Source organism: Salmo salar, chromosome 03 (assembly GCF_965601325.2).
Source record: "Salmo salar chromosome 03, fSalSal1, whole genome shotgun sequence".
Lineage (NCBI taxonomy): Eukaryota > Metazoa > Chordata > Actinopteri > Salmoniformes > Salmonidae > Salmo > Salmo salar.
Genome location: NC_138293.1, coordinates 85,797,501 through 85,812,500, shown reverse-complemented (window position 1 = coordinate 85,812,500; position 15,000 = coordinate 85,797,501). Strand labels below are relative to the sequence as shown.

The 15,000-nt window shown below is 45.2% G+C and overlaps 1 protein-coding gene across 1 annotated transcript in view; it reads right to left on the bottom strand.

Annotated features, from left to right (window-relative positions):
- LOC106606483 (dynein axonemal assembly factor 5) overlaps positions 1 to 15,000 on the bottom strand; it is an 80,104-nt gene that overhangs the window by 15,092 nt on the left and 50,012 nt on the right. Inside the window, exons 9-10 of the mRNA XM_045715633.2 lie at positions 12,331 to 12,478; positions 3,893 to 4,043 (exon numbers count right to left, since the gene is read on the bottom strand). Of these exons, the coding sequence (XP_045571589.1) occupies positions 3,893 to 4,043; positions 12,331 to 12,478 (299 nt within the window). The remainder of the gene's footprint in view (positions 1 to 3,892; positions 4,044 to 12,330; positions 12,479 to 15,000) is intronic.

Sequence of the window (15,000 nt, the reverse complement as noted above, 5' to 3'; positions counted from 1 at the left end):
TCTCTGTGTTGTGTCTGTGTGTACACATCTGCATGTATTGTGTGAGTCAGTCAGTTCTTACCTGTGCAGTTGTGTGCACCAGTGTCTCTGTGTTTAACAGTACACGTGTGTACATGTCTCTGTGTTTACAGCGCATTCGGAAAGTATTCAGAACCCTTGACTTTTTACACATTTTGTTATGGTAAAGCCTTATTCTAAAATTGATTACGTAGTTTTTTCCCCTCATCAATCTACACACAATACCCCATAATGGCAAAGCAAAAACAGGTTTTTGCTCATTTATAAAAAATAAAAAACAGAAATAACACATTTACATAATTATTCAGACCCTTTATTCAGTACTTCGTTGAAGCACCTTTGGCAGCAATTACAGGCTTGAATCTTCTTGGATATGACGCTACAACCTTGGCACACCTGTATTTGGAGAGTTTCTCCCATTCTTCTCTGCAGATCCGCTCAAGCTCTGTCAGGTTGGATGGGGAGCGTTGCTGCACAGCTATTTTCAGGTCTCTCCAGAGATGTTCGATCGGGTTCAAGTCCGGGATCTGGCTAGGCCACTTAAGAATATTCAGAGACATGTCCCGAAGCCACTCCTGCGTTGTCTTGGCTGTGTGCTTAGGGTCATTGTCCTGTTGGAAGGTGAACCTTCGCCCAAGTCTGAGCTCTCTGGAGCAGGTTTCATTCAAGGATCTCTCTGTACTTTGGTCCGTTCATCTTTGCCTCGTTCCTGACTAGTCACCCACTCTCTGCTGCTGAAAAACATCCCCACAGCATGATGCTGCCACCACGCTTCACCGTAGGGATGGTGCCAGGTTTCCTCCAGACATGACACTTGGCATTCAGGCCAAAGAGTTCAATCTTGATTTCATCAGACCAAAGAATCTTGTTTCTCATGGTCTGAGAGTCTTTAGGTGCCTTTTGGCAAACTCCAGGTGGGCTGTCATGTGCCTTTTACTGAGGCACATGACATAAAGGCCTGATTGGTAGAGCGCTGCAGAGATGGTTGTCCTCATGGAAGGTTCTCCCATCTCCCCAGAGGAACACTAGAGCTAGAGTGACCATCAGGTTCTTGGTCACCTCCCTAACCAAGGTCCTTCTTCCCTGATAGGTCAGTTTGGCCAGGTGGCCAGCTCTAGGGAGAGTCTTGGTGGTTCAAAACTTCCTCCATTTAAGAATGATGGAGACCACTGTGTTCTTGGAGACCTTCAATGCTGCAGAAATATTTTGGTACCCTTCCCCAGATCTGGGCTTCAACATGTCCTGTCTTAGATTGTCTTTCTCACCCCGTAGCACTCACACTACCGTTCAAAAGTTTGGGGTCACTTAGAAATGTCCTTATTTTATAAAGAAAAACACCTTTTTTGTCCATTAAAATAACATACAATTGATTAGAAATACAGTGTAGACATTGTTAATGTTGTGAATGACTATTGTAGCTGGAAATGGCAGATTTTTTATGGAATATCTACATAGGCGTACAGAGGCCCATTATCAGCAACCATCACTCCTGTGTTCCAATGGCACGTTGTGTTAGCTAATCCAAGTTTTTCATTTTAAAAAGCTAATTAATCATTACAAAACCCTTTTGCAATTATGTTAGCACAGCTGAAAACTGTATTCCTGATTAAAGAAGCAATAAAACTGGCCTTCTTTAGACTAGTTGAGTATCTGGAGCATCAGCATTTGTGGGTTCGATTGCAGGCTCAAAATGGCCAGAAACAAATAACTTTCTTCTGAAACTCATCAGTGTATACTTGTTCTGAGAAATGACGGCTATTCCATGCGAGAAATTGCCAAGAAACTGAAGATCTAGTACAACACTGTGTACTACTCCCTTCACAGAACAGCGCAAACTGGCTCTAACCAGAATAGAAAGAGGAGTGGGAGGCCTCGGTGCACAACTGAGAAACAGACGGCTCACAAGTCCTCAACTGGCAGCTTCATTAAATAGTACCCGCAAAACACCAGTCTCAACGTCAACAGTGAAGAGGCAACTCCGGGATGCTGGCCTTCTAAAACCCTCACAAACTTTTACAGATGCACAATTGAGAGCATCCTGTCGGGCTGTATCACCGCCTGGTACGGCAACTGCTCTGCCCTCAACCGCAGGGCTCTCCAGACGGTGGTGCTGTCTGCACAACGCATCACCGGTGGCAAACTACCTGCCCTCCAGGACACCTACAACACCCGATGTCACAGGAAGGCCAAAAAGATTATCAAGGACAACAACTACCCGAGCCACTGCCTGTTCATCACGCTATCATCCAGAAGGCGAGGTCAGTACAGGTGCATCAAAGCTGGGACAGAGACTGAAAAACAGCTTCTATCTCAAGGTCATCAGATTGTTAAACAGCCACCACTAGCACAGAGAGGCGGCTGCCTACTTACAGACTTGATATCATTGGCCACTTTAATAAATGGATCACTAGTCACTTTAAATAATGCCACTTTAATATAGTTTACATATCTTATATTACTCATCTCATATGTACATCCTGTATTCTATACCATCTATTGCATCCTGCCTATGCCGCTCAGTCATCGCTCATCCATATATTTATATGTACATATTTTTATTCCATCCCTTTAGATTTGTGTGTATTAGGTAGTTGTTGTGGAATTGTTAGATTACTTGTTAGATATTACTGCACTGTCGGAACTAGAAGCACAAGCATTTCTATACACTCGCATTAACATCTGCATGTGACCTATAAAATTTGATACGGACAATTCCTTTGACCCCATGGCTTGGTCTTTGCTCTGACATGCACTGCCAACTGTGGGACTTTATATAGACAGGTGTGTGCCTTTCCAAATCATGTCCAATCAATTGAATTTACCACAGGTGGACACCAATCAAGTTGTAGAAACATCAAGAATGATCAATGGAAACAGGATGCACCTGAGCTCAATTTCGAGACTCATAGCAAAGGGTCTGAATACTTATGTAAATAAGGTATGTTTTTTATTTTTAATACATTTGTTAAAACCTGTTTTCGCTCTGTCATTAGGGGGTATTTTGTGTAGATTGCTGAGGATTTTTATTTATGTAATCCATTTTTTAATAAGGCTGTAATGTAACAAAATGTGGAAAACGTCAAGTGGTCTGAATACTTTCCGAAGGCTCTGTATAATACAAAACTGGACACATATTACACTTCTGCGTTGTGATACAAAAATATTAGCAAAATGTATAGTTCATTGTGTATTTAAAAAAAATATCTGATATTGTCAAAGTCCACAATGATCAACCAAACATCTTGCAGAGAAGATAAATTGTGGATAAGCTTGATAATATATTATCATCTCTTTTTTTAAGACAAAGTTATTGAATGATTTAAATTCTTTTTTAATATATATATATATAGAATTAGTATGGTTTGATTAAATTCAAAGCTCCCTACCATCATATCCAAACCAATGTGACACCGATGTTGATGAAACTTTGCAAATCAACTTGATTGGAGGCCTCTCATCATGAGTCGTAATGCCATTACCGAGAACCCCATACCGGATTTTTAACAGGGTCATTAACATTAGGGAAAAATTGCTCTCTCTTTCCCCGACCTAGCTCAATATCTAGGCATCGAATAAGAACGAGCCTACAGCATCCATAAATTGACCATCAGACTTGCCACCTTTCAGACTGAATAAGGTTGTATGAGCAACAGTTTTGATTACATTTATAATTTATCATTTTCAAGTGCAAATTTTGTCCATTAAGAACCAATGATGCTACCTTGTTGTAGCATTTCTGACAATGCAAACATCTTTTTTAGCCAAAGCGCAGAGTTTATACACCAGGCTAGTAAGATAAAGGCCTGATTGGTAGAGCGCTGCTTCTATGTATGTGTTCACTTGTGCAGGTACCTGTGTGTGTGTGTGGGTTTACCTGGCTGGGCGGGATGGCTCCCCCTTGCAGCAGGGCTAGCAGACAGCTGAGAGCTGAGGTACGGATAGCTGCAGCAGTACGACCTGCCTTCCACACCAGGTTAGGTAGCAGCAACTCCAACAGAAACACATCCAGGTGCTCACAGAACCTCCTAGAGAGAGAGAGAGACGTTCAATTCTACAACCACCTAAAAGAAAGTGATTCCCAAACCTTCCATAACAAAGCCATCACCTACAAAGAAATGAACCTGGAGAAGAGTCCCCTAAGCAAGCTGGTCCTGTGACTCTGTTCACAAACACAAACAGACCCCACAGAGCCCCAGGACAGCAACACGATTAGACCCAACCAAATCACGAGAAAACAAAAAGATAATTACGACCCATTGGAAAGAATTGACAGAAAAACAGAGTAAACTAGAATGCTATTTGACCCTAAACAGAGAGTACACAGTGGCAGAATACCTGACCACTGTGACTGACCCAAACTTAAGGAAATATTTGACTATGTACAGACTCCGTGAGCATAGCCTTGCTATTGAGAAAGGCAGACCTGGCTTTCAAGAGAAGACAGGCTATGTGCACACTGCCCACAAAGTGAGGTGGAAACTGAGCTGTACTTCCTAACCTCCTGCCAAATGTATGACCATATTAGAGACACATATTTCCCTCAGATTACACAGATCCACAAAGAATTTGAAAACAAATCCAATTTTGATAAACTCCCATATCTACTGGGTGAAATACCAGTGTGCCATCACAGCAGCAAGATTTGTGACTTGTTGCCACAAGAAAAGTGAAAATAAATCAACATAAATATGGGTTGTATTTACAATGGTGTTTGTTCTTCACTGGTGAAGAAGCACCATTGTAAATACAACCCATATTTATGTTAATTTATTTTCCCTTTTGTACTTTAACTATTTGCACATCATTACAACACTGTATATAGACATAATAACATTTGAAATGTGAGAGACAGAAGAGAGAGAGGCGTGGGGTAGGGGAAGAGAGAGAGAGAAAGGGAGAGAGAGAGAGAGAGAGAGATGGAGGGAGCATTAAAGAAGTCTGTCAGCTGTTCCAATGGACTGATTCCTACATTAGTACACGTCTTGTATAGAAGTAGATGTTCTGAAGCCGTCTCTACTCCCCAGTCCCCACACTCCAAAGTAGTTCCCCAATAATTCACTAAGAAATACCCAAGAAAATCTGCTCTCTAGTACTGGGCTATTCAACTCTTACCCAATGAGGTCCAGAGCCTGCTGGTGTTCTGTTCTACCTGATAATGAATTACACTCACCTGGTGTCCCAGGTCTAAATCTGTCCCTGGTTAGAGGGGAACAATGAAAACACAGTGGAACTGGCATCCAGGCCCAGAGATGAGTTTGAAGGCTCTAGTAGAATGACACTCTAGTTCCCACACTCCCAAGAAATTCTCTAATGACAAGGAAAAATACATTTTTCTTTGGAAAATAAAGAAATTGTCTAGTCCCCAGTCTATTATCGAATAATTCACTATGAAATTCCTAAAAACTTCACAGAAAAGTCTAGGAATACCTAATGTAATCTAACGATACGGTGATGAATGATGCAGTCAGTGTCCAAATAGGCAACGTCATCAGAGTCAGGATGAGCAGACTGGGAAGTAGCCTCCTAGTGACGTGATGCGATGGGAAAACACACGCAGTAATATAGAGCTACCAGGCTACTGGAGATTACTGAGCGCTACACAGTGGCAAACCACTGACACACAGCTGTATCTACGGCCATGTTTCCCACAGCCAGCCGGTCTGTGGATACTAAGACTAGAGGTACAGAAAGAGAGGGAAGAGAGGATGAAGAGAAGAGGACCATCTGGATGTCCTTTGTTTCTCCTCTTCTCTCACTCACTCTCTACTTTCCTGCTAATTCAATCATACTGACAGTCACTCCCTCTGCCTGCCTGTCCGCGCCCACACACACACACACACACACACACACACACACACACACACACACACACACACACACACACACACACACACACACACACACACACACACACACAGTTAATTTATGAGTCCGGCACCCCATTTCTCCCCAACACTGACATGTGGTATTTGTAAGTGCAAAATCTGGCAGCAGTCTCTATAATCCCTATATACACCCCCATTATACTTCTGTTCTGAGTGACCCTGTATGACATGTTGGAGCGGGCTGTACCATCTATTCGCCAGTAGGGGGAGCCCATCTCCCACTAATGCAGCCAGCAGCCAGTCAGCGGCCTTCATGTGTTCTATTCTCCCTGCTCTCTCTGTCCTATATGGAAGTGGATGGAAAGGATGCCATGAAGAGTAATAGTAGGACATGGAAAGTCCTCTTTCCACATCGCATTGACCAACCCCATCAATAGTGCGCACGTCGCTCGCAGGCATGCACACAATAAGATATGATTGTCAGTTTGGTACCCAACACACATTTACACAGTCTGACTCAAGACAAGTGCTACTCCCAGCAAGTAACGCACATGTAAAGGACATCACGCTGCTTGCTTATCGAGGGCCGCTTCCTCCTGATTCGGCTCATACCGAGGCCCGAACACAGGACCTCTGCTTCTTTGCAAGCACACATGACCACCCTCCTGAAGTGTCTTACCAATCACGCCACGTGAATAGCTAGCTATTTGGCAGCGCAAGTGGGGACACTTCTGGCTGAGGAGTAAGTTTCACACATCCACATGTGCGCCACACACACAAAATGCCAGCCTGTCGGGTCTCTACACTGCCTAGCTCTATGCTGTAAATCTCAGACAGCAATTACAGACCTTCCTTGCCAACAACACACACCTATTTCTGAAGAAGAACTTTGATTTTATCTGCCATTTTCACAGTGTGGGGTGTATTCTTTCTCCCATAACACATTCCTTTCTACTTGTATTTCATCTTAACCTTCAATAGCAGCCCACCTCTCTACTTCTGTTCTACCTTAACCTTTAATAGCAGCCCACAGATCCACATGAAACAAAGCCATTATGTGTCAGTGGAACTAAGGCATATGTTTGAGGATACACTCTCTCTCTTCCCTTTCTCTTTGTTCTGCTGCCGACATGTTATTATGTCATTTTGTTACAGGAACAAAGAGTGTATTATAGAGAGATACTGTGCATCATTATCATTGTCGCCTTGATGAGATGGGAGTTTGTGTCTGTGTGGGTGTGCTGCACTACAAACATTCTACATGGGAGAGACTGTGCGGGAAGGTATTACTTAAAAAAGGCAGGTAGTAACCACATATAACAAATGGATTTGCATTAGTATACGCATTAAAAGTTCCAATGTAAAGTTACAGCTCATTTTTCTATTTATTACATCAAACCCATCAGAATTCCAAAGAACGCCGAAGTCATTTTCGGAAAATGTTTTTTCTGGGCGTGATGTAATATGGAGGACCCGGCAAGCCAGTCCATTCACTATAATGTAACCTCCAACATAAATAACTTCAAATGTTTAACTTCAAATTACACCAAATTGTTTGCACTGATGACTACTAGTTTCAAGCCAATTTACAAGCAAATACTTTATGAATTTGCTACAAATCAACTTGCAAGGTTGCTAGCCAACTAGCCTGCTAAAGTTAGCCCTACCAGCCTGCTAACGTAGCCCTGCCAGCCTGCTAACGTTAGCCCTGCCAGCCCTGCTAACGTTAGCCCTGCCAGCCCTGCTAACGTTAGCCCTGCCAGCCCTGCTAACGTTAGCCCTGCCAGCCCTGCTAACGTTAGCCCTGCCAGCCCTGCTAACGTTAGCCCTGCCAGCCTGCTAACATTAGCCCTGCCAGCCTGCTAACATTAGCCCTGCCAGCCTGCTAACGTTACATTATCATCGAATGAGTCAGCCAGTTACTATCAACACCTAGCTTACAGCTACATTAAAGTCAATTACATTTTTGGAAATACATAACACCATCTAACCAGTTATCAAATAATGTTAGCTAGCTATATGCAGTTATCTTAGCCAGCAAGCTAGCCAGCCAGCTAACGTTAGCTATTTAGCCAATTAGCTTTTAGCCTACCCAACCACCACGGTTATGGTCGGTACGCTAGAGCCTAACTATTGGAGACCAGTTAGAACACAATCAAAACATAACCTCAGATTAAAAGCAAAGAGAGAGAAGACTTCCAGATTGATGGCTGGGGCCCATCCGATGGTAAAACTTTTAAAAGCATGCAGGCTGAGTTAGCTACCAAAGCAAGGGGTGGCGGGCGCATCGCTGGGCCGAGGGAGAGTCAGAGCAATCCAAAATACATAGATTCCAGATGTCTGTTAGCTAGCACAGTAGCACTAAGCCAAGGTGGAAATAGTTACAAAACTCCCGTAGGCTACTTCCCAGGGAACATCCCGAAAAGTTGACAAAACAAAATGGAGAACAGACGAGGTACTACACAATTAGAGCAAGCAGGTATGAGTTTCCCTTTCGTTATGAGCTCACCGGCAAGAAGCCTGCCATGCTAACGAGTTCCCACTAGATAACACTGCCACATGTCAGTGAAGAGCATTGCTGCATGTGCCCCATGTCAGTGAAGAGCATTGCTGCACGGGACACGTGCCCCATGTCAGTGAAGAGCATTGCTGCACGGGACACGTGCCCCATGTCAGTGAAGAGCATTGCTGCACGGGACACGTGCCCCATGTCAGTGAAGAGCATTGCTGCACGGGACACGTGCCACATGTCAGTGAAGAGCATTGCTGCACGGGACACGTGCCCCATGTCAGTGAAGAGCATTGCTGCACGGGACACGTGCCCCATGTCAGTGAAGAGCATTGCTGCACGGGACACGTGCCCCATGTCAGTGAAGAGCATTGCTGCACGGGACACGTGCCCCATGTCAGTGAAGAGCATTGCTGCACGGGACACGTGCCACATGTCAGTGAAGAGCATTGCTGCACGGGACACGTGCCCCATGTCAGTGAAGAGCATTGCTGCACGGGACACGTGCCCCATGTCAGTGAAGAGCATTGCTGCACGGGACACGTGCCCCATGTCAGTGAAGAGCATTGCTGCACGGGACACGTGCCCCATGTCAGTGAAGAGCATTGCTGCACGGGACACGTGCCCCATGTCAGTGAAGAGCATTGCTGCACGGGACACGTGCCCCATGTCAGTGAAGAGCATTGCTGCACGGGACACGTGCCCCATGTCAGTGAAGAGCATTGCTGCACGGGACACGTGCCCCATGTCAGTGAAGAGCATTGCTGCATGGGACACGTGCCCCATGTCAGTGAAGAGCATTGCTGCATGGGACACGTGCCCCATGTCAGTGAAGAGCATTGCTGCATGGGACACGTGCCCCATGTCAGTGAAGAGTATTGCTGCATGGGACACGTGCTGCCATGCAGCCTGCTCTTCACTGACTTTGTTGCAGTGTTATCTAGTGGGTAGCATGGCTAGTGGCTAACGTTAGTGGCTAGTGGCTAACCGAGCTGGAATATAAACTCTGTAGGTCCTCCAAATGCCGTTGAGAAATATTGCATTGTGGGTAGATGAGAAGATATCCAGAATTAAGTTAATAAATATGTAATAACCAAAAAACAACTATTTTTGTACTTATAGGTAACCAGATCGTGACTATAACTAAGTCACTAAGTCTTTGACACATCACGTTGGTGAGTAAAAACTCATGCTTCCAACCCTATATGTCAATATGAATTCTTCATAGTATAAACTTCTTCCAACATCCAAAGCAATAAGACATGGTGCCCTTAGATGAAAGGAGTTATTCTGTATAATCACTCACTACTAATCTTCCTATGATGACTTAACTACCAAGGTGCCCTGGGTTAAAAGCACAAGTCAACACTAAACAGCATAGGTGGCCTGTGAGAGGAAGAGAGAGTTGGAAGGACAGAGGCACTGCTTGTTGGCTGTTGACTTCATACCTTTATGAGCTGGATGTAGGCCTAGCACTCACATCTGGAGCTTGGAGTTCACAATTCTAATGTCTTTATGTCTGACTTCTAGCCTGGGTGTCAGTCTGCTTCTACCAACTCCTTTGGCCAGTTTGACTAAAAGGGTTCCACACCATAAAAACTACCCATAATAACTACCCATAATAACTACAAACTATCAATACAAACTACCCAGATTGACCTCGACATGACCCTAGACATTACGTACACATCCACGGTGACACGCGCTGCACCCAAGGCAGTCACGGTCGACCCTTGGGGACCACGCTGACGAGTTACCCCACTGAGTGACGGGGACAACTGTTGCTCCGACCGCAGGAGCCACAGCAGAGACCACAGACCACACGGCCCCGGCTTAATTTAATGTATTCCCCTAGATTAGAGAGGCGCTGGGGGAAGAGAGACGGACTATGTGGAAATGGCTTGGAGAGGGGGAGATAAGAGATATTCAGGGACCCCATGATGAGTCTCATGTTATTGTCTGCTAATATCCTGGTCTGGATTTGAATGACTGTAATGTGGAATGCGTGGGTGACGGGTAGCCTCCCCACAGGTGATTTAGTTGCATGTGTCTGTTTACAATGTGGCTCATGATGTGTAAATTATATCCTCTTCAGGGCAATACAAGTTTAATTCTGTCATTCATTCGTCGGTTCAATCAATCCAATGAATCAATCAGTTAGTCTCAACACTCCATCCTTCTTAACAGTGTTGAAAGATTACTCTGGGGTGGTGATGAGGCCTGGCGTTACTAACTCACTGAGGACAGATAGATCAACCCAAAATCCACCCCTCCCCCCATTAGAGTCCTATTGCTAGGTATGTTTCATGTTGGTAGGTCCCAGATGTAACAAGATGTCTGTGGTGGTAGATTCCATCCAGATTAGTGAGACGGGGGATGGCGACAATTTAGGCCATGTAAAGCTCATTTCAACGCATTTGGGCTATGGCTTCTACGAATTAATAAATTCAGCCTTGTAATGAGAAATATAAACAGTCCAAAGTAGGGGTGGGGGTGCATGTCCCCTCCATTACTAGTGGAAATTACACCCATGGTTTTTCCTATTATGACCAATCTCCTATAGTAGCCATAGACTCTATATAGCCCAAGCCTCATAGAGAATAAACAGACCCACTGCAGGCTGCAGAGCCTGAGATGGGACAGCTACCATAGACATGCTGTACATAATACATCATTGACAACTACTTCTGTTGACGAGGGTCCCGTGTCGCTGGGCTGCTAATTCTACAGTTAATGAGGGGAAGTTGGAAAAACATGAGCTGTGCTAAATCTGCTAATAACGTCTGGGGAGAAACACATAACGTTCAGGGCAGTTTGGAGAAATGAAAACAAACGTGACAGGTTTAGGTCAGCCTGCGCTAACGAGCCTGTGGAAAGTCAACCTGGGCTATACCGGTCCAGCCTGGCTTTAACTGTGTGTGTCTGAATGTGTGTGTTTAAGACCATTACTGAACTTTCACCTCTCCTTTACCCATATAGTGGTATGTCGGGACACCAGAGGTACTTCCTGTTTTCACTCTGCGACTTAGCTGTAGGTGTAGGAGCTTGGTGTTTATCATGCATTTTTTATGTCTGTGTGGTGGACACAGGTTTGTGTGTGTATGTGCATGCATGTGCGTGTGTATGCATGTGTGTCTGTGTGTGTATGGGAGTCTGTGTGTGTATGGGAGTCTGTGTGTGTATGGGAGTCTGTGTGTGTGTGTGTGTGTGTGTGTGTGTGTGTGTGTGTGTGTGTGTGTGTGTGTGTGTGTGTGTGTGTGTGTGTGGGAGTCTGTGTGTGTGTGTGTGTGTGTGTGTGGGAGTCTGTGTGTGTGTGTGTGTGTGTGTGTGTGTGTGTGTGTGTGTGTGTGTGTGTGTGGGAGTCTGTGTGTGTGTGTGTGTGTGTGTGTGGGAGTCTGTGTGTGTGTGTGTGGGAGTCTGTGTGTGTGTGTGTGTGTGTGTGTGTGTGTGGGGGGGAGTGTGTGTGTGTGTGTGTGTGTGTGTGTGTGTGTGTGTGGGAGTCTGTGTGTGTGTGCGTGGGAGTCTGTGTGTGTGTGTGTGGGAGTCTGTGTGTGTGTGTGTGGGTGTGTGTGTGTGTGTGTGTGTGTCTGTGTGTGAGTCTGTGTGTGTGTGTGAGTCTGTGTGTGTGTGTGTGTGAGTCTGTGTGTGTGTGTGTGTGTGTGTGTGTGTGTGTGTGTGTGTCTGTGTGTGTGTGTGTGTGTGTGTGTGTGTGAGTCTGTGTTTATCAGCCGGTCCCAAATCACTCCCTATCCCTCCCTTTGGACCCCCCCTCATGTTAGCATGCCTGAACAGGTATTTAAGCAGTATAGTGGTAAAGAGTTCCAATATTGCTTCCACCTTACAGACATGCAAACTTTGAAGGGTTAGGGCCATGGGGTAGGGATTCAAATGGGACCGGCTGATTGTGTGTGTGTGTGTGTGTGTGTGTGTGTGTGTGTGTGTGTGTGTGTGTGTGGGGGGGGGAAATTCAGAACTCACCCCTGGGAGTCCAGTGTGTGTGTAGCGTCCAGCAGCAGTTTGGACAGCATGGTGAAGATGTGTAGTCTCATCTCAGGGTCTCTCTCTGGGTCCAGACAGTTCTGCAGAAGGGGCATTAGCAAGGGCAGGAACTCTCCAATGACTGGGCCTGAACACACACACAACACACGCAGAAGAATAGAAGTCCTATTATTAGTAGTACTGACCACTGCTCAGTCAGACAGGGAAAGTTCCAAGGACTGACCAGACTGTGACACACAGCAACAAGGAAATGAGACATGAGTTAAAGGAGCTGTTGTGTGTGAATTGCTTGAGTGTGTGTGTGTGTGTTGCGGTAAGTCGTGTTACCAGACTGGGTCAGTCACTGGATGGGAAATTCACAGTGAAAGTATTCCCAGCTCACACACACACAGTCAGACAGACACTTGATTAGTGTGTGTGTGTGTGAGCTGGGAATACTTTCACTGTATGACACGCTGTAGAGACAAGACAGAGGATATCCTGTGATGATGAGGGCAGCGGCTGGCCAGTAGAACAGACTTCCCCCGAGAAGCAGATAAAGAGAGGGAGAGAAAAAGGCAATGGAGGGTAAAGAGAGGGAGAGAAAAAGGCAATGGAGGGTAAAGAGAGAGAGAGAGAGAGAGAGAGAGAGAGAGAGAGAGAGAGAGAGAGAGAGAGAGAGAGGAGAGAGAGAGAGAGAGAGAGAGAGAGAGAGAGGACACAAAATGCAAAGATGTCAAGCAGCAGGAATGTGCGAATCAAAACGGTGCCACAAACAGGGTGAAGGTGCCAGAGCAGAGCAGGCATCTCAAGGCCTCTTCACACTAACTCACTGCTGAAATGAGAGGGTCAGCTCGGCTGGATTCCACTAAAATGATCCCTAGTACACAGCCAGTTGACCACAGTGTCCTGCCCTGCTCATCTCACCTGGCAGAGATTTATTTTTACAGGGCCAGAGGGTGCCAGACCAGAGACAGTGAAGGAACACACTCACACACGTGCACGCAGAGACACGCACAAAAACGCAGGGACATTCACGGACAAACACATACACGAACGCAGGGACCCACACACACATGTATGGAAAAGAGGAGCAATGCCAGTGTGAAGAGGAAATGGGAGGACAAAGTTTATGTCTGACAAACAGCAGTCAGAAGGTGAGACCAGACTATGACTAAGAGAATGGGATATTCTCAGATCTCAAACATTGACAAATAGATGAGAGATTATAGCATGTCTTTCCATTGGCTCCCAGGCCCATTTTCCCAGAATGCTTTGGCATAGTGGCCAGAAAGGTGAAAGGTTAACCCCGGAATGGCGAGGGGCTTTGCAGGGAGTATTTTAATAAGAACCACACAGAGACTGAGGTTCAAAGTGGCCTTGATGCAAGGAGGAGGGGGGGTCTGACCGTAAGCTTAGAATGGACTGGTCAGTTATGACTGGAGGCTTAGGGGACTAAAGGACATACTTCAGCTGTTGATGTTCCCATACAATCAGAGCAAAATCCTCAAATACCTTTTCAGTACATCCTGTTACTATCATCTGAAAAATATCTGTGTAAATCAATTGGTCCTGATTAAGCATGAACAACAGTACAACTATAAAACTCTAAAGAACAAAAATAACTTCTCTATTATTAGAATTAGAATTATACAGACAAACCTAAAAGGGTTCCGTTTTGGGTTCCATGCAGAAACAATTCCATAGAGGGTTCTACATGGGGACAGCCGAAGAACCCTTTTTTCTAAGAGTGTATAGGTCTGGAGTGCAAGTGTGTGGTGAGAGAGAGAGACGGAGACAAAGAGAGAGATACAGACAGACAGACAGACAGACAGACAGACAGACAGAGAGAGAGAGAGAGAGAGAAAGACAGACAAAGAGAAAGACAGACAAAGAGAAAGACAGACAAAGAGAAAGACAGACAGAGCAATCCGGGATGAAAGAACGTGTGTCGGAGGTGCTGACGTCGGAGGATTATGGGGGATAGGGGTAAAGTAATGCGTAAAGTGAGGTTCAGAGCCCTGTAACCCTCCCTAACCTGGACTGAGACAGACAGGGAGTGGGGGGGATTTACCCTAGTCACTAAGATAACTGGGCTCTAATGACAAGCTTTCTGTGTGTAGCTGGATAATGGCAGGTTATGTTGCTGACTTGCCAGAAGCATCAAACTGAATTATTCTGCTGCTATCATTCACTACATACTACAGTCAGACTGCCATCATTGAAGTTGTTTGTAGTGACGTCAAAGTGCGGGGTGTTGTACAAAACAAAGTCATCAGTGATTGGATCATCTCTAACCATCAGAGTATCAAAGCCAATGACACATTTTTAAAAGTGCCGCTTTACCCATTTTTGTTCTGGCTCTGGCCCAAACCATCGGTTTCTGGGACCAATCAGACGGTCTAGAATGGATTTCCATTCTACAAATCATAGAGGAAGTACTCAGATACAGACTCATTGCGAAGAGGAACCTAACATCCATGGGAGTGGTGTAGCGTTTTGCCGGTGCAAGGAGTTTGGGTAGCCAGGCAAGTTGCTTTCTGTCTGTGTGAGTCTTTCTAAAGGGGACTTGAGTCAAAGGTCTGATTTGTCTCAGTCATACAGTTCTTAAGGGTAGATGACAGCGTAGAAATAAAGTGAATAGAACGGACATACCAACATTTGTTTCCA